The sequence below is a fragment of the Aythya fuligula genome, chromosome 11 (genome assembly GCF_009819795.1).
Source record: "Aythya fuligula isolate bAytFul2 chromosome 11, bAytFul2.pri, whole genome shotgun sequence".
In the NCBI taxonomy this organism is placed as follows: Eukaryota; Metazoa; Chordata; class Aves; order Anseriformes; family Anatidae; genus Aythya; species Aythya fuligula.
This window is the reverse complement of record NC_045569.1, coordinates 19,673,520-19,693,662: the sequence shown is the minus strand read 5'-3', so window position 1 is coordinate 19,693,662 and position 20,143 is coordinate 19,673,520. Positions and strand designations below refer to the sequence as shown.

At 35.9% G+C, this 20,143-nt stretch overlaps 2 protein-coding genes across 3 annotated transcripts; one reads left to right on the top strand and one right to left on the bottom strand.

The window, feature by feature from the left end:
• Positions 1–833: 833 nt before the first annotated feature.
• On the top strand, positions 834–7,711 carry LCTL (lactase like). Its single transcript, XM_032195010.1, has 13 exons — positions 834–975; positions 1,767–1,927; positions 2,121–2,208; positions 2,344–2,447; positions 2,699–2,827; positions 3,359–3,454; positions 4,141–4,195; positions 4,288–4,449; positions 5,137–5,411; positions 5,696–5,822; positions 6,278–6,477; positions 7,014–7,077; positions 7,417–7,711. The coding sequence occupies exons 1-13, from the start codon at positions 834–836 to the stop codon at positions 7,530–7,532; spliced, it is 1,719 nt and encodes a 572-aa protein (XP_032050901.1). The 3' UTR covers positions 7,533–7,711.
• A 924-nt stretch (positions 7,712–8,635) lies between these two features.
• ZWILCH (zwilch kinetochore protein) lies at positions 8,636–20,142 on the bottom strand. 2 transcript variants are annotated; one of them, XM_032195231.1, is made up of 18 exons: positions 20,092–20,142; positions 19,625–19,676; positions 18,595–18,690; positions 18,358–18,476; positions 17,429–17,625; positions 16,893–16,972; positions 16,463–16,618; positions 16,157–16,228; positions 15,731–15,824; positions 14,817–14,872; positions 13,830–13,932; positions 12,982–13,061; positions 12,621–12,777; positions 11,243–11,271; positions 10,762–10,898; positions 10,394–10,489; positions 10,165–10,283; positions 8,636–9,496 (listed from the first exon to the last, which is right to left on the bottom strand). In XM_032195231.1, exons 3-18 carry the CDS (start codon positions 18,616–18,618, stop codon positions 9,405–9,407), a joined length of 1,611 nt encoding a protein of 536 aa, XP_032051122.1. In that variant the 5' UTR covers positions 18,619–18,690; positions 19,625–19,676; positions 20,092–20,142; the 3' UTR covers positions 8,636–9,404. The 2 variants fall into 2 exon arrangements, with proteins under 2 accessions (XP_032051122.1, XP_032051121.1); XM_032195230.1 differs by lacking the exon at positions 20,092–20,142 and adding an exon at positions 19,829–19,890.
• Between the last annotated feature and the right edge of the window lies 1 nt (position 20,143).

Sequence of the window (20,143 nt, the reverse complement as noted above, 5' to 3'; positions counted from 1 at the left end):
TCCTTTTCAAAGCTCCAGATGCATTTACTCTTTGTACAATGCTCCAATGCAAAATACGATTATTTTTAATTAGATGTCTGTTCTACTTTTCCTCACTTCCTTCCCCCATTTTCAAATTTACCAGCAGAGGCTCATGTAAAGCAGGTCCTTTGAGAACTGTATTAATTTTGTAAAAACAGTATTGTTCTACAAAGCTGCTCTGCAACTTCAAATAAAATGGTTACAGCAGGTCATTACTATAGTTTAGCCTGCAACAGCAGTTAGAAATACAGTGCGTACATACTAGCATACACACTAGTATTTTAAATGACTGCTAGAACAGGATAAAAGGGACATCGTCAAGATAAAAGCTGCAGGTATTTAAAATTACTAAACAAACCACAAGGTTTGTTTCCATTACATAGCGTGTTTAGGTGGCAAGATGCTAGCAAGATGCTAGCAGCATAACCGCCTTTATTTCTTGCTCCCGCTCCCACTCACTGTTTGCAGGGTTTCAGCTACTTACATTGGTGGGAGAGTTTGAAATCCAGAATGAAGCAGTTGTCAAAGACACTTTTAGAATATAGAAAATATAAATAACATTATGAAAAATATGCAGGAAGCACTTTGAATAGTGACAACTTTGCATTTCATTCTTATCACTCTGCCAGACGCTTAACTGCATCTTCCACTTATCCCAAGCACTACTTTTAGCTTTCACTGAAAATCATTCCCATTCAGCAGCAAAAATAAGCTTTTCCCTTTCAGTCAGCCTAAGCCTGCTTTGCAGAGGGACAACACTTGACAATGCTGTTCTCTTTCATCAGGTGGGAACTTGAAGAGAACTCTTTGCAATGACAAAATTAACAGGGATGAAAATTTACACTTTGAGAACATGGTATACGCTCGTGCTGGCACTACATCTGAACACTGCTGAAGATTTCCAGTGGACAAAGATTAATCCCAGCTCCTTCTATTACGGCACTTTTCCACCTGGTACTTTTCAACTACAGTTGATTGTGGTTTTTATAATGCTCTAGATTGACCACTGTTTGCACAAAAATGCTACTGAAGTATTTTCCTTGCCCTTCCAGGAAATAGCTGAAACAAAAATTTTGGCTCTTACAGAAATGCATTTTCTGTACCTAGCCCTGGAAATGTAAGGATTGGGTTAACCCTGCCCTTCAAACAGCCATTTAAAACAGTAAACTCGGAGTAATTGCTATCAGATTAATATTTTATATCTAGATCTCCCTTTCATGTCTGTGATGAAATAAGATGCACAGTATAACAAATCAAACCTGAGAACTCCTCTCCTTTTGACAGATTATCTACAACTGATGAAAAACTACAAACTAAAAATATTCTTTGCTATGCAAAAATATTTATACACACACACGTTTAATTCAACCAAAACCAAAACTTAAAAAGATTTGGTTTTCTGATTTGGTTTTCTGATTAAAGTTTTTCATATGGATTTTATATGGATTAATCATGTCCTTTTCCACAATACTAGGAAAAAAAAAGAATAATAATCTCTTTAGATATTTATGGTAAAAAAAAATAAACTTCTCACCAAGAACATAAAAAGCAGCAGGCATAAATAACATAAAAACATATTTTTTTCTTACTGTAAGCCACTTCTACCATCCTATCAAAGCACTACTTCAGCACTATAAAATAATAGTAACACAGCTCATTAAATGAAAAACAGATCATTTTTTCAGTGAAAGAGCAGTTGGGCCAGCAAAGTGTTTGAATTGTAACTCACTTCTTCTTACCCTTAGGCTTTTCATGGGGCGTTGGAAGTTCTGCGTATCAGACTGAAGGGGCCTGGGACGTGGACGGGAAAGGACCAAGTATCTGGGATGCTTTTACTCACACAAAAGGGAAAGTGTTCAGAAATGAAACAGGAGATTCAGCCTGTGATGGCTACTACAAAGTTCAGGTATCATTAAGGAGGAACTACGCCTCTAGAAACCTTCTGGAGCCATTTCATGACACTGATTTCCCATGTAGAACTAACAACAAAGATGCAATATTTTGGTTGCTCTCCAGCCACGCTGTATTAAGACAGATGAATAACTGAAGAGTTATTCTGCTCGGATATGACATATGCTAACTGGACTTTCTTTTCATAGGATGACATTCAGCTACTGAAGGAGCTTAACGTTAATCACTATCTACTCTCTATCTCATGGCCTCGGATTATGCCCACTGGCATCAAAAGTAAGCACAATTTCACCATACACTTACCAGTAGTAATAGACAAGCAATTTTACTTCCAAGTAAACCACAGTTGTATTTTTTTCCCAGTTTAGAAAGCAGTCCAGGTAATTTCTTGTTTGTGTGTTTAATCAGCAGAACTGAACGAGAAAGGAATACAGTTCTACAATGACACAATCAACAGTCTTCTGGAAAGCAGCATTATCCCCATCGTGAGCCTCTACCACTGGGATCTTCCACAGGTTAAGACAAATTGGTGAAATGTCTAATGCAAATGTTTCTGATAGGAAATTTACTTCTACGTTTATGGACTACAAATGCATTAGAAAAATGCTTAAAGGTGCTTGCATGGTTTTAAGTGTGCTTATAGTTAATTTTATTCATTTGCATTGCTGTATTATTTATATTCCAGTAGCTCTGAAGAAAAGTCTTTGTTATTTTGAAACTGAACTTTAGATAACATTACTGATTCTTGATACTCATATTTTTGAAGGTTCTCCAAGAAAAGTATGGTGGCTGGCAAAATATAAGCATGATAAATTATTTTAATGATTATGCCAACCTATGCTTTGAGAAGTTTGGTGACCGTGTGAAGCACTGGATTACTTTTAGCAATCCGTGGGTGAGTTATCAATGCTTTCCTTCCAATCACTTCAGTTGCTCAGTTCTGTTCCCAAAATTCCATGGAAGGGACACTACAGAAAAGTAGGTTAAAAATTGTAGCTTAAAATGATAGATAGACAGATGGATAGTCTTCTGTAAGCAGTCTTTGTGCCCAAAAATTGGTTTCAACCAGTACTGAATTTCAAGATACGTGAAATTCCAGTGAAGTTTTGAAAAGTCATCAGCTAGAGAGAAGACAGGCACGGAAATGAGAAAGGCAGTTGAAATGGGTGCAGGGCAAGCTACATCAGACAACAGCAAGCTGGCAAGGCAGTCCCTATGGCTGGTCAGCAGCACACTGTTTCCAACAAGCTGCAGCATACCATCAGCCAAGCAGTAGGACAGTAGACAAAAGACAAGGGCAGGAGAGGGAAAAAGGGGCCTGGAAAGGATGGAGAGATTAGGAGACAGATTCCGCACTGTCTAAATCCATGTTAGCAAATTCATTAACTGCACTGTTCAATTAATAACTATTTCTATGTATTTGTAGGCAGTTGCTGAAAAAGGTTATGAAACAGGAGAGCATGCACCAGGACTGAAGCTCGGTGGATGTGGAGCATACAAAGCAGCACACCATATAATTAAAGTAAAATTAGAGTTGCACTTTAAATTATGCGTAAATTGAAAATTATTAGCAGACTGATTAAGCTTTTGATCCTGCTCTTTAAACAGAAATTTAGTTTAGTAATGATGTAATTTCCAATTAGTATATCAAATGCATTCAGTAGCTGAGGTAACCAGGTTTTAGACCACCAATGCACACTCAGGTGTAGCAGGCAGTCAGAGGTGCTCGATGTGACACTGTTGCAACAGCTCAGACTTTCCTTGTAATTTAAACGTCCCTTTGAAACATCCTGTAAAACTGGTTGAATAAGAAAATATCTAGGTTACTCTAGAAACAAGGAGTAAAATCCTGGCCTAGTGAAATGAACTTGAATTTTGCAAGTGACTTCAGTGAAGCCAGCTCTCACAGAAAAACTTTCACTTGCCTCAGTAAATTATGCAAAGACATCCAAAGACCAGAGACGCTGGAATGCTGTATTGAATGCTATTACCTTTACAAGGACCTTAAGGAGTTCAGGGAAGAAATATTGCAGCAATGTTTTTTTGATATCTTCGATGAAATGAAAGCTTCCACAATATACATGAAAGAAATGATGCGATACTTTCTGATGTACCTTAATGCAAAAGCTTCTCTCCATCTTTGGTGTCTCTCTATACTTACTGTGTGACTGTATTTTACCCTTTTTTCCCCCCCTCTAATTCTTACAGACTCACGCAAAGGTTTGGCACTCTTACAATAACACTTGGCGTAGTGAGCAGCAAGGTAATAAATGTTCATTCTGTAATTATGCTTCTATTTACATCAAGGGCTTAATGATTATGCATCAACTGCAGAATTGTCATTTTGTTTTTAAGGTATGGTTGGAATTTCCCTAACCACTGGCTGGGGTGAACCCATTGATCCTCACAGCCAAGCAGACATCGATGCAGCTGAAAGATACATACAGTTTCATTTGGGATGGTTTGCAAATCCAATTTACAGAGGAGACTATCCAGAAGCGATGAAAAATTATGTTGGTAAGCCTCAGTAGCCCACTATGACATGAACAAATCACACAATTACAACATGCAACAATGGAATACCCCTAACCAATGTGCACTTTAGTCAAATATGAAGACAAAGGTAAGACGACGCTAACCAATATGGGCTAGACACATCCCCTGAGTATTCCAGGGGGACATAACAGAACTAAAACATTTAACTGCTGTTGAGCTCAACAGTTGCCCATCTGAGTGTCCCAGTGAATGACTGGAAGGGAAGCAACTGTCTTTTCAGCAATAGCCTGTTTGCAGTGGTCTAACCAGGACTGGGAATTACTAGGTATTTTCAGTATTTTCTACCTACGCACAAAAAAACTGCAGAATTTTTCATCGCTAAAAGCTTACATTTCTCCAGGGTCCCACTATTTCACAGATAGAAGATAAGTGATGCACCTAGCAGCAAAGTACTTCCTTTCTCATCGCATTACATTTCCATGCTCTTTGAAAAAAGCAGCACATGAATTCACTGTCCTCTCCATGTACTATACCTGACTTATTTCTGCAAACCAAAAGGAAGACCATTTATTTCACCTAAAGGAAAAAGCAAGCAAACTAAACTGTCCTCTACACTAAGTTCAGGGAAACCATATTTATTGTTTGTCATTTAAAGAAAACAAGATTCTGTGCTGCGCAGAAATATGTTTCCTGTATTTATTTTGATAGGTAGGAAGAGTGCCCAGCAGGGCCTGGGGACATCAAGGTTACCGACTTTCTCAGTGCAAGAGAAAATTTATATTAAAGGCACATCGGATTTCCTGGGAATAGGCCATTTCACTACCCGGTACGTTACACAGAAGAGCTTTCCATCTCTACAAGTGTCCAGTTACCACATGGACCAGGATCTGGCAGAACTGGTGGACCCAAAATGGCCAGCTCCAGGCTCGAAGTGGCTATACTCTGTGCCCTGGGGATTCAGAAGATTGCTCAACTTCATTAAGGTAATTACAGAGTAAATCTTTAAAAAGAACAAAAAGTCTGCTTTCAAGCAGGAGCTTCACCTACTTAAACTGGCAAGTTTCTTTTTTGCCAAGAAACTTCATTTCAGTTCAGAGCAATAGAATTCAATAATTTTAAAAGTTAAATTCCTAGTTACACATTCTTCTTATTAAAGATAACTAAGTAGATCTAGAAAAACAGTCGTAAAGCATTTTAGAAAGAATTTTATGTTCTATCAAAGTGATTTTATTTCTACAATCCAATTTAAAGACAGCTCTGTTTGCAGACACAGTATGGAAACCCTCTCATTTATGTGACAGAGAATGGAGTTTCAGAAAAGGTACAGTGCACTCAACTGTGTGATGAATGGCGGATAGAGTATCTGAAAGGATATATTAATGAAATACTAAAAGGTAATTTTAAAAGCATGTTTTTCACTTTTTAAAAAACTCTTATAATTTACATCATAGATAAATAAATATTCACAGATTAGACTGGACAGCAATCTAGACTACTAAATTCTTTCACGAAAGTGACACAACCTGACTAAATGTACTCGTGTTAATAAATACAATAACCTACATGAGGTCAAATACTGTAATAGAGCATCAGTTTCGGTAGAAAGGAGAAATTGCACCTAATTAACATACTTAGGGAGCTCTTTGTACCTTTAAGCTAAAGAAAACACTTTCAGAGGATTTAAGTTATTTTCTACTTTGTCATTTTTCTGTCCTCCACCCCTTCCTCCTGCCCTGTTCCCACCACCTCTCTCCTTTCTGCTATAAAACAAAACACCCACAGAGCCATATTTTAAGGAAGATAAACATAGGCAACAAGTTTAACAGAATAATTTGTGTTCTGTTTACAGCTCTCAATGACGGTGTTAATGTAAGAGGCTATACTGCCTGGTCTCTGTTGGATAAGTTTGAATGGAACAAAGGTTTCTCTGAAAGATTTGGATTTTATCACGTTGATTTCAAAAACAAGAACAAACCACGATACCCAAAAGCATCTGTTGACTACTATAAAAATATTATTAGTGCAAATGGCTTCCCAAATCCAAGAGAGGTAATGTCCATCACGCTTTTTCATGTGCATGTGTGTGCTGTGTATGGAAACTATCACACAACTTCATGAAAAAACTTGCATGACCATGGCACATGAAATTTAATGCTGTGGTACTGTACTTTAGGGATGTGTTATATACTTATGCTTGCAGAGTGGAAAGGGCCTCAATTACTGTTTCAAAGGCATTCTACAAACACTAATTGGACTTAGTTATGTGACAAAACTTTTGAATCACAAGTTAACAGTACTTGGTCAGGTTTCTACGCAAAAAATTACACATAGGTGATACTTAGCTGGAAAATGACATAGAATGGTATGTGCTTTTTTCTTTTTTTTTTTTTTTCAATTAAACAACTAAAATGCATTCAAAACAAGTAACAAAGATGCAAAGAAACTTTCAGAAAATCATGTATTCACAGAGTAAAATACTTTAAAGTGAATTGTAGTGGACAAGTGTTCAGGGACCAAGAAGAAGCTGCTGTGAATAAGACAGAAAATTGCAGTCTAACGGATCTGCTGTGTGTCAATCTTCTCAGGTGGAAAACTGGCATCAAAAGGCCATGGACACTTGTTCTATCACACACCAGCTCCTTGATGCAGGTAATTATGTTTATTATTTCCCTTGAAAAATCAAAGGAACAGTAGTATACTGCTCATGTACTGAAGCTCATTCAGGGTAAGCAGAACTTTAGCAGCCCATTGAGCACTGACATCTTAAAATTTTCCTTAGAAATAGAAGATGAAAATATGTTATGGATTTACTCCAGCTTTTACAGAGCAACAAAAATGTTTGTTTTATTTTACTTGTTATTTATGCTAATGTCAACATATGACAAAATAATTTTAGGTTAAGGATTTTTTGAGTATTTATGGATATCTGTAGCCTAACAATGAGTGAAGATGAAGTTTCTTACATATTATTCATTTCTCAAATTTTAGATTCCTTGGTTACTCATATGGAAATGGTGACAGAGATCGTTCTTCCTACAATTTTCACGCTCTGCATACTCATCAGTATTGTCCTACTGCTCTTCTTCCTTCAAAATCATAGCTAAAATTGCACACTTGCACACATCTTCATCTTGCATTATACAATGCAACTGTTTTATTATATTGTTTAAATCTTACCACAAATGCCTCTTTTTGTACCATTGTAAGGGTGCAGGAATATTACTTTACCTGTCCACACAGCACTGCTTCTAGTTTTTTTCTACTTAATTCTCAAAATGATTTTGAAATTTTATGAAAACCCAAAGCACATATTTTTTCTGCATTATTTTCTACAAATTTTAAGTAGATTTTGTTTCTTGTTATTTTGGAAACTATTATATATTTTGTTCACCAGAACAATAGTTAGCTAAGTATAAAGCAACTCTAAACTTGTCACTACAAATTTCAAGTGATTAAAAACTATTTTATTGTTTATATTTTATTTATTAAAAACTATTCTATTTTCAATCTGTTCATCATCACACTTCTAATTATCATGTAGCTGCTATTTGAAGAGATAAACACAACTGTAAAATGGAAGGGGACTTAAGTATTCCAATAGCACTGCTTAAATATTAAATTCTTATTTCATGTCTAAACATTAGGACAATATATGCCTTACTATTTAGGTGTGGAATAGAATTAGTTGAAGTGATTTATCAAAGATAACTGCTGTGTCAGATTTAAATTAAAGAATCTATTTTTTTTTAAACAGGGAACTAGGTTTACCTCATACAACAATATATTTTATTGCACACAGAAGTATGTAACGTAAGTAATCGAAGCCACTTCCAGAATATAATATTCCACTACAAATTCACTCAAGTAGGTACAAGTCAAATACATGATTAAAAAAATAAATAAAATGCTTCAGATTATGGCCAGCTGGCTACATTTGTCTTTGGTGTTGTGCTTGAAATCACTCCTCTAAAGCAAACCAACAAACTAGTTTCCAACTTAGCGTTCAATACAGCTTCAGCAGTGCTGTACATATTCTGAACACAGTAGCAGCCATATATACAAAAAGGAACTCATTCTTAGCTTCTATTCAAAGGCATTAACTATTAAATTGATAGTTATTCTTTTAAGATGCAATATACTAAAGCAAGGAGTAAGAAATAAAAATATTTTTTTTTTTCTGAGGAGAAACGAGAAATGGTAGATGCTTCAGTTTTTAAATGCATGAATAAGGTTTTTCTTATTCTTACGTATCAATATTTAAGAGTTTTTCAAGCAAATACTTCCCTCTCAACTTAATCAGCATATGCAATTGTTTAGTTATAATACCAAAAGGTTACATACAGTATCTTATTAATGCACGACCATATGTAACTGTCAGTAACTAATCCCAACGCATTTAAGTGATTATGTTCAATCAGCTATACTCAGTATTTCTGAAGAAAGTAATGTAAAAGTATATATGACACCATCTAAAGTAATTCACTCTGCATTAAGAGAAAAACTGAATACAAGCAGCAGAAATAAGTATATCCAAGATAACTCCAAAGTATAAATACAGGGATGAGGAAAACCAAGCTGTCAGAAGTTCATGATGCCCTTGATGAACAGCTTTCCAAATATATTGGAATGATGAAATATCACTTGGTACCAGAAAAATGTGACAATATTGCTTGTTTTGTAAAAACCAAAATAAAATTTTAAATCCCGAAGTGTAGAACTTTATTGAACGTTTGTAAATTTGTGAACCAAAATATCTACCATATTTTCAAAAGTAACTATACTGTACATTCATAACTGCACAATATTTACAAACTAGACGGGTACAAATGAATTATGGCTGCTTATGTCACAAGAGTATACTAAAGCAAATAACTCAGTAAGATGTATTGCTCTTCAAATCAGAGAATGTTGCTAAATATACTGAACTTTCCCCTTTACTGTACCTTTCCAGTGCCTGCCTGGAGAGTAACAGCTATTTATGTGAAATGCACCTGACTGCAATTAGTCATTGTAATAAAATACATTCTTTCTTCAGTGCTTCCATTAACTGTAGAATCGCACAAGAGACCTGCAGAGACGAAAGATTAGGTTAGCCAGTGTATTTAGTTCATGCAGTAATTCTGAAAACAGTTCTTGAAGCTAAGTTTTAGCAAAAGCACTTCATGACAAAAATTGAGAAAGATAGGAAAGCTTTACCAAAGCATTACCCTCTAACAAATCTCCTCCACCCAAGACAAAGAGGCAAACCATTTCTATACCAGTCTATATTCTAAATTTGTCCCTGACTTTATGCATTTTCACTTATCCTACATTTGATTTTATGAATCAAGGCACGCCTTCTCTCCTTAGTGCCTGTTTGCATCTCAGGCTAGAGGCCAGCATTCAGTAACAGGTAAGTTTCTCTTCAAACCCATCCTCAGATACACTGGCAAAGATTTTAAAAGTTGTAAGATAATGTGGAGAATACTAAACAATCATGTCATATTTAGAACTCTACTGTCATTTTAACTCTAAAAACATAACTCAGCGAAAGTAAGAAGGCAGGTCACAACTTTCTGAAAATCTTTCAGATGCTACAGACACCATCTCACATTTTTATTAAAAAAGCAAATTGTGTTTCAGTTTTGCTGGAGATATAAACAAGGAAAAGTATAGACCACTGAACACAGTATAAAAACCAAATTTCTTTTAAAATGTCTACTTTCATTATTTCCTTTCACCATACATGTTCCTTACCTGTATTGTTTGATATCATATGTTCAACAGGAGGACTAGTACTAACTTGCCATGTTGTTTTAACCTCCTTTTGGCCGTGCCCACTACTTATGTCCACCTTCCATATTTCTGGGTGATCGCTGACAAAATAATCAAAAAATGTTAAAATTTAATTAGGTATTCAGATCTGAATTCACAATCTGAATTTTAACGCTACTGATTAATTTTAAAACACGGAAGATTATCTTACTTTTCATAGAACTTCTTGACGAGAGCTGGCCTGATTGGCAGTTGAAACACATGCTTCTCATTTAGAGGGTTTTCCTTATAATATTTCAGACAAGTTCTAGAATAATATAAATCAACTAGTTATAAACATTCTTTGGAGAAATACTTGTGTGACACAGCATAAGCCTTGTCCAAAATTAACTAGATCCCCATGTTTTATAATTTCATTCGTTTTATCAATTTTAATCACAAACCAAAAGTTAATAAGATCCAGCTTCTGCACTCTCAATCAGGAGGGTTGCTTTTTTTTTTTTTTGAAAGTTTCTTTACAAATTATTAAGAATTTATTTGCTAGTACTATTGAAAAGGAAAGTAAAATGAAATAATTACTGCGTCAAAGGGAAGAGGTTCTCATGTTTAAACTGAAGTAAGACTGTACAGCTGACCATTATTTCCAGCATATGGTGAAGCTTTTGAACACGATGAACTTGTTCTTGTAGATCTACTGATGTGGAAATGAAGTAATCCTGGAACAGCAAACAGATTCCACTCTTAACTAGACACTAAATTTCTACAGACACACAATGCGCTCTCAGTTTACTTAAAATGTTTTCTCGCTTCTTTTGAAAAGCAAAAATATGAAGAATGGCCCAACAATCAGAATAAAGTCAGAACTATACTGCCTGACAACAACTCATACCAGATACCTAGGAAATAATATATAATTCAGGAACCAACATAATGACATTTTTGCAGAATACTGTCCCATCCTTATTGGTTTGCAATTCAGTTACTTATCAGAAAGATGACCCTGCATCCCACCATCAGCTACGTGTGCTGTACTTTAGGAGTTAAAAGTAAAGAAACTCACCAAATAGGTTAACGTTGCAAGTTCCTGGCCTGTAAAGTGAACGGGAAAAAAATTACCTCACATTGCCTGAATGTTGCTTCTATGTCATCTGACAATCTAACAGGGAATTTCAAAAACAAAACAAAACGGCAGTCATTAAGATACTAAGATTGAGGATGTTATTTATTTACAATTACTCATTCAAAACAAGAAAAAAACCTGCCAAGTGGCATTGTCTTACATACTACCAGGGCTGCACAAACATGGAAACACAATGTAGAAACCTACCATATACTTTGAGACAATCAGCCTTCTAGAGACATACAGATTTACACATAGCAAAAATGAGCAAGCAAATTAAAGAAAACAGTGTGACAAAGCAAAGAAGAGATCAAGAAATTAAGACATGAAGGAAAAGGAAGTGGATAACACCAGTGGTAAACATGACACCCCTCCCAGATTCAGAAAAAATAAACCTGTAATACTGAAAACAAAGCCACAATGTTTTCAAGAAAAAAAAAAATTCTTTACAAAAATCATTTCAGCCTAGTTTTTGTTTTGAGAATAAAATATGTACAAAAAAATTATCTAATTACTACAGACCATACAAACACAGCTATTACATACAAACACCCTTGCCTGATTTCTTTTTAACCCTTGTAGACCACAGAAGAAAAGACAAAAAGAGCATGAAGGTCTTATTTTATCACCTATAGCAAACAGATAAGAAAAAACATTCCTGTTACTTAAGTATGGTATCATTTTACTCGAAGTAAAACCTCGAGATTTTTTCAATTAGAAAAAGAAATACACAGCTTTGCTAAATGTAGTTATTTTGAAACATATTCATTTTTTAAGTTTGGAAAAATGTTTACAACTGAGAAGTACAAATAGTAAGGATACTGGAAGTGGACATTCAGCAGATGGCAGGCGGAAGTGAGATCAAGGTTACCACAGACTTCATTATTTCACAGAATGGCTCAGGTTGGAAGGAACTTTAAAGGTCATCACGTTCCAACCCCCTCCTGTAGGCAGGGATGCCACCTACTAGATCAGGTTGCCCAGGGCCTCATCCAGCCTGGCCTTGAACACCTCCAGGATGGGGCATCCACAGCTTCCCTGGACAACCTGTTCCAGTGCCTCACCACCCCCTGAGTGAAGGATTTCCTCCTAACCCCTAGTCTAAATGTCCCCATTTTTAGTTTTGAAAGTAGTGAAAGTAGTTTTTTAAGTATTGAAAAGCTGTCACGAAGAGACCCAGGAGCCTTCTCTTCCTCAGGCTGAGCATCCCTGGCTCTCTCAGCCTTTCTTCATACATGCTCCCTGGTAATCTCCATATCCTGCACCAAGTAACCTTTTCCCTTGAATTTCTAATCATGTTAGCAGATAATAGGCTTACCTATGAAAAAGCTGATGTAATCCTTCTTCATCTTATCCAAACCGATCTCCAGAAGCATTTGAACTGGAGTGATGCCACTGAGGGAAACGGCCTTCATCTTGCCATGGTAAGACTGCTTAATCAATTTACTTAGCAAACTGCTACTCCCTTGGTGAATCTAAAAGTTATAAGAGTTTTATTATGTTGTAGCTGTGTACAAAACCTCATAATACTAGAAATACAACACCAAGGAAACAACCTGTAACATGCGAAAGTACTTAAAAGCAACGTAACATGGAAATAGGGGTCAGCTAAATGAGAAGAATCATGTTCTTCAAGCAACTCAAATGGGTAAAATTCACTGTGAAATACAGATACATACCCATGGCTGTACTTCACCATGTTGCAGGGATTTTATGATCAATGTGAAACACTCTACCACCTCCTGATAGGAACTGACACCTTAAGAAAAATGATGCAATATTTTATTTATCAATGCAGGCTTTCCCTTCAGCTGTTAGATCAGTAACAGGCTAACACATACTTGCAAAAACTAAACTGCTCATTTAAAAAATGACGACTGAAATGACAGATTGCATTGCTTTTTGTTAAGTTTGTCATACCATGACTTTGAATAGGGTTACTCTAAGGAACGACAGTGGCTGCAATACTAGGAATGAAAGGAATTTTTAAAAGTTATGTACACCAACCCCACAAACAGTAAGGAGTTGGTCTAATCTCTTGGACGGTGTAACAAGCCAATTAGTAATCTGAAAATATTGTAATAAAATGTATTTTACTGAAGCACTGTGAGTGCTATTACAAGGATAATAAAGTTTGTATGCAGCTTCATCAACTTTAAAAGTTAGTCCTTCAGATCTAGAAGAACAATTTTTTAAGTATTTTATGTAAGTGGACACTTCTAGAGCTGATGGGTGCTATTGCTTATTTAGTACCTTTTACAATCAAAAAATAAATAAATACAGTATCTCCTGCTAGATGTTGGTTTATCTTCATATGTTGTAAGAAAGTACACTATCTTACATACCTAAATTTAGCTCTTTTAGAAAAAGCCTGTTGGTAAAAATTTTCTGAAGAGCTGATCAGCCCTTAAAACTCAGAGACATTTACATTCATTTCATCAAGAAAGCAATACAGTACAGTAGGTACACAGAAGAGAAGAATTAAAGGGCAATGGATGGGGTTAAGAAAGAAAAAAAATCTACTTACTTCTCATTTTGCACCATAATTGTTCAGCAAAATCCAGGCCTCCTCGTTCACTGAAGATTGATTTCATAGAACTATCTACAGCAGCAGTGTCAGATTTGATATTCTGAAAGAGTTTAAGTAAAAAAGTATGCCTAAGATTCAAAGGCCTTATAAATTCAAACCCCCCTCCAGAGATTAAATTTGGGCACGCAACTGATTTTTCCCCTCTTTCATCCAGGGAACGTACTCCATAGAAGCTAGCACTGCACAATAATTTGGTAGCGTATTTTTATTGAAAAGTAAAATTAATTCTTTTCTGGTTTACCACCCTGGATAATTGCTAGGTCTAGTCCAGGAAGTGAAGCCTACTGTTGGAAAGATTTTTTGATCATAGCCAAGTAAAGACTGCCTTGTAAAAAACGCCTGCTTAGCTCAAGATGATCTTTTTCAATTTACAGTGGCATGCTGCACATAGCATCAGTAAACAGCCAGAACATAGACCAGCAAAGTAGCATAGACCATATTTTGTGATAGGATACTAAACTCACAGATGATTAAATAACAGTATATATAACCACTTATGTATACATATACATGTATATATATATATATATATATATATAGTGGTTAAAAGGGAAGGGAAAGAAGCATGAAGGTACAGCTCTAGTACCTCAGAGACTGCTGCTGATAGGCTAAGTTATATCAAAAATATGTTTAACGGAGACTGGTAGAACATTTAATATTAAAAAAAAAAAAAAAGTTTTTTTGAAGGTAAAAATTATAGTGAACTTATTAGAGGGCAGCTACGGAACTTTAAACTTTATCTTTAAATTTTGTGTCCATTATTCTTAAACAGAAAAAAAAAAAAAAGCAAGAGATCTTTCGTTATTTCTTTATGTCTATGTATCTACATATATGCCTAAATAATATACAAGACACAATGAAAACTCAGAATAACTACTTAACAATGGAACAAGGTGACACAAACTGGTAGGAAATTGCACGTACCTCTGTTCCATTCTCATTTCCTGATGTACAATATATATCAAGTTTCTTCTTTAAATCTAGTAGAGGAGAAAATAAAAGTCACCACTATGAAAAAAATATAGTCAAACCAACTGCATAAATCCCCTGGTACTCCGTAATTAACAAGCACTTTAATGGGTGGCTAATAGACAAAATGTATCCATTTTTAGTTTTTTTCTACTGAAAATAATTTCTTAATATGTTTATTATAAGATACACGTTTTTCCTGTATATCTTTACTACATTCTTGTAGCTAAGCATTAACTCCTTAAATTCCAGTGATGAAGGAATAAGGGTTAACCAGTGGTCTAATAATCGTCTCTGGCTTTCTTCCAAATTTATTTGTCAGAGATGGTTTTTGTCTGTTTCTCTAAGTTCTTTCTATACAAAACTTTCTGAAAAACATACTGTCACATTTGAAAACCTTTTGGTGTGTTCCTACATCTGATTTTCTTTTTAGATTCATTTTCTAATATCTTAAACTTCTGATTGCAGAATTTCATAGCATTTCTCAGAAGAAATCAGTAATTTTGGGTGCTTTATTTCAAGATATCAAATTACTGTTCTCCACCACCACTCACTGGGACATTCTACACTGTTAATGCTCATATGCATGTTAAGTAACTTGAAAGATGCACCCAAAACTTGTCCAATTGTTTTTTAAACATAGTTCTCATTTTATAAAGAAAAAAAATATATTTATTTTTTACAAGGTATTGGGACAAAGAAAATTTCAGAGATGTACTGATTAACCTATTTAACTGCTCTGTGCAGGCTATTTCAGAATAGAAATTACAATCACTAATTCTAATACTTTAAAAATTAAATATGTGGAATTTCCTTTGCTTCTGTGAAATCTGGCCTTCTTCTCTTCCCACACAACAAACAGAAATTACCAGTCAGAAATCCTTGGACCAGTTCAAAAGCTGATTTGGACTCTAAGGACTCAGGCCATTCAGTCACACCTGTCTTCAAACCTTCAGCCAAAGTCTTAAAAGAAGCATCAAAAACAAAACACAAAACAGTTCTTGTTTAAGGTTCTGCATAGGTCTTTCTTCAAAATGTAGTTAACTTCTCCCAGAATCATACATCTCTGTACAGCTAACTATGAATTTTGAAAATTCCCAGATTTCCTCTCTTTGCAATTCACAATTTGTGCTCTGTGTATTCCAGATTCCTGAAACTGAATTCAAAGTTTATTCTGAACTGAATACTTAAAGATATCTTTGAAACACCTGATGGAGTTTTAAAGAGTAAATTATTAACACACAAAGTCACCATTCCACATACATCTGAAATTGGAATTTCTCATTTATACTTACAAGGAGAAACTGCAGTTCTCTATACAGCGGATATACAGGACTCCTGGGATCCCCAGACTCCAGTGAAATATTCTGAAAGTTCCAGAAACTTATGTCAGACTCAAGCTTTAGAAATCAGGTGTCCTAAGATTTTCATTAGGGAAATGCAGATTAGCATAATTAATAGTTCAGCCTACGAACACATTGTACTGCTTATATAAAGATTATCTCTTATATAAACACAAATGGCAAGAGTCAAACAAATTTTCTATTCTTTACACTATTCACGATATAAGCAGTGGAAAGAGTTTGAGCTCCTTGACGTACCAGTGTGGCAGCTGCAGTAAGTGGGGGTGGCTGCAGAATCTTATCTACAGTATTCCATATAATGTCAATAGATATATTGCTTTCAGATTCTACAATTGTGTCCTCTATTGCAGCAGCTCTAATAAGTTCATACTGAGCAAATCCTTTTGTTGTCACCTAGAATAAATAGATTTTAAAAATTATTAAGAAGCGCAACATTATTTGGTACCCACACAAAATATTTTGGAAGTATTTCACACACACAAAAAAATGGCTAATGTGAGATATACTATGTAATATGAGGAGCCCAAACATCACTTAAAAATAGATTATGACACTATAGGGTTATGCTGAGTTTCTAAATAACATCTACAAAGCTTCCCAAAACCAGTATGATAAATGCAAATACAGAGTTTTTAAACTGGAGGCATGACAGATCATAGAAACCTACAATAGATGAATGATGTTTGACTTTATGTGCCATTTTAAGTTCCTCTAGGTTTGCAAAACAGGTTTTATCAGCTGTAGGACCTGGAAAAGGAAAAATACAAGAATCAAAAACAAAGAACCAGTTGCAACATGATGCAAGTCATATCTGCCATGCAGAATTAATGCTCAAATATTCTATTTAGATTCATGTTGTCCTTCACAAAGCTGTCATTTCTCTTGCATCTACTCCACTGACAATAAAAGCTGACATTAATATTTAAATGTTTAGTAAGAGTCAGTACTAGATGATTGCACCTGACTGAAGGTAGGCCTGCACAGATACTGCTGCAGTAAGTATATTTAAAAGTTATTTCCCAAACTGCACAGCAGACAGACATCTTTCTCTTTTCTTTCACCAAAAATAAAAATCACACATACCCACAAACAGCAAGGGAGCAGTGCCAAGCCAACATCACAGAAAGGCAGAATCCCTATATTTGTATTCCCATATTCTTAAGCCTTCCTCACTCAATTTTATGCGGAACATCATAATCTTACCGTTACATGTAACCACATAAATATTGATCCCTGTGATTTTGTTTCCAGCTTTGAGAGGCTCAGCTCCAAGCCAACGAGTACACTCCGGATCAGAGCCATCACACCTTATCCAGAGGGGAGGAAGCACAACCCGCTCACTTGTCTTCAAATGGGTCATGTTTGGATTTTGTGCCATCGTATATAAGGAAATCAACTGCCTAGAGATATGAACAGGAAAGAATCAGATGCCAGCAAGTATAACTAAACCCTTCTCTTACAAAAAACTTTGAATAATACATCAGTAACACTTAACTCTTATCTGCCCTGCCCTGCTTCATCAGCAGACATTAAATCATTTTACATAAAGAATGCAGCATTATGATCTTCTTTTTACAGGTAGAGCAATGAAGTCATGAAAGAAAGTAAGACATAATTGATAATATATTTAATACAATACTTTAATTTACACTAACAATTCTAAAAGTGTAATTGAATTTTACATTTCAAGTGTTTTAAAAGGGTAAGTTAGTTAAGCAAACTAGTCACCATGCTTTGATATCACACCTTGTATTTTAATAACAGTCAAAAGATTAAACCCCAATGAGATTTTTTAAACAGAACTCCTAAAAAAAAACAAGAATTTAAGTCTTACTAAACTTTCTTTGTGCATCTATGCTCAGGCAGTCCCATTAACAGAATGGGACAGGCCACAAGTGCTTTTCCAATACTTGGACTTTAGTTACACTTTGTTAGGAATACTTCTACCAGGGGAGGTCATTTTGCAGGTTGAAAAATGCTCAGCTCATCATTTCTCTGATGTGTAATTTAATTTTGAGGGATCAAAAATAACTCATGTGCTGAATATTAGCAAGAGATACAAAAGGTAGGAAAAAATAAAAAAAGAAGTTACATTGAAATAAGTGGATGGAGGCAGACCTTTGAGCACTTACTTTGCCCTTCTAACAGAAAGAGCGACTGGTCCAGCACTTTCCTTTGGTAAAAGCTCAGAGGCATAAAGAGCATCATCTGATTTTGATTCTTCCATTGAGTCACCTCCTTCATTGTGGTCCTTTAAGAGAAAGGCACAGATGAGTCTAAAAATACAAGGTATATGGAAATATTTGATGGGAATAAATTAAAAACTTGATATTACATTTAAAAGTTTAACAAATGTCATACACACTTACTGCTTTTTGTAAAATATACACCATACTGTTTCCATTCCAAAATCTTTCAATGGGACTTTTGCAACCATGACCAATCAAACAGATCTCTACATCGTTCTGAAGGAAAAAGAAAATAAAAATAATATATTACATGTAATTGATGTATTTCAGCACCTTTATAATACTTCAAATTGTAAAATTAAATAATTAATTAAGTCTTTTTCCAACTCCATTCATGAATTTAAGGTTTTCTTTTTTCAGGAGAATAGTTACTGCATGGGCAGTTCTTGGTGTTCAGTTCCACAAAGAAGGAACAGAATATTAAAGCAACTGTGAAAATGCAACAACTTTCAAATAACCAACATAGAAACCTTCATCTTTAACAGTTTGGTTCTTTGAGAAAATTAAGTTTACCCAGATGAATAGAAGTTCAGGTATGAAGTGAAGATATTGTCCCTCAGATAATGAGGGATCGCTGTTGTCAAATAGCAACTGTAGTCAGTAAATATCTTTAAGATATACTCATTTAAAGTAAAAATTAAAGTCAATTGATCTCTGAATTTCTCTTGAGAGCACTAAACATTGTTTGTAGACATCAAATAACCCATGTCTGTTCTTGAGAATGAAAGAATACCTTTATTTGAGCATTGTTTCACTAAGAATACAGGAAAGCATTGCTTGATCCATCATATCTACTCGGTTTTTCATATTACTGAATCTTTAAATGATCACTTAATTTTATTTTCAAACTGCTACCAAACTTCTATAAACTTGAAATTATTTTCTTGAGTTAGCCCTGCCCCACAGTGCCTTCATAGTCGCTGGTTCCTACCAATTCATTTAAACAAGTTAACCGTTCATAAGTACGAAGAACAGGGACCAGGTCGGGGGATGCTGTGAGGTAAATTCAGCGTAACGCCATCCCTGAGGTGAATTCTGTGGTTCTAATTTCCCTTTCTGCACGGTGCCCGCACACCTGCTTCAACCGGGACCAGCAGCCGCTTTGCCAACACACAGACGTGGTTTCGAGGCTTTACTTCGACATATTTACCTCAAAGAGACGCGGCTGTTCGGGGATGTTTTTCTTTCCTTCTTCATATAACCTGAAACAAAACGAAGCATCACCTACTTGGCATCTCCCTCACAGAAAACCCCCCTCCGTACACAAAACCACCGGAGACCCTCCAGGAGCCCCCCTCGGGCCCGGACCCGTCGGGATTTCTCCCCGTCCCCCTCGGCCGGCCCCGTCCCGCACCGGAGGAGCTCCCGGTACAGCTCGGTGCCCGTCGCCCGCCTCGCGCTTCCCGCCGCCATCGTCCCCGCCTCAGCCACGCCTCTCCCGCCCACCCCGCCCCACGCCGCTCCCGTTCCCCTCCCCACGGCCAAAAAAAAATATTTTTTTCCCCATCTAGGAAAGGATTTTATTCGGTTTTATCCTCTCCCTGCGCCTTTCTGTGGAAAATAATAAAAATAATTAAAAAATATTTAAAAATTTAAGTTTTGTGAGGCGGCACAGACAGGACGTCACGGGAATCCCTCCGCCACAAAAGAGTCCCTCGGTTTGGGAGGT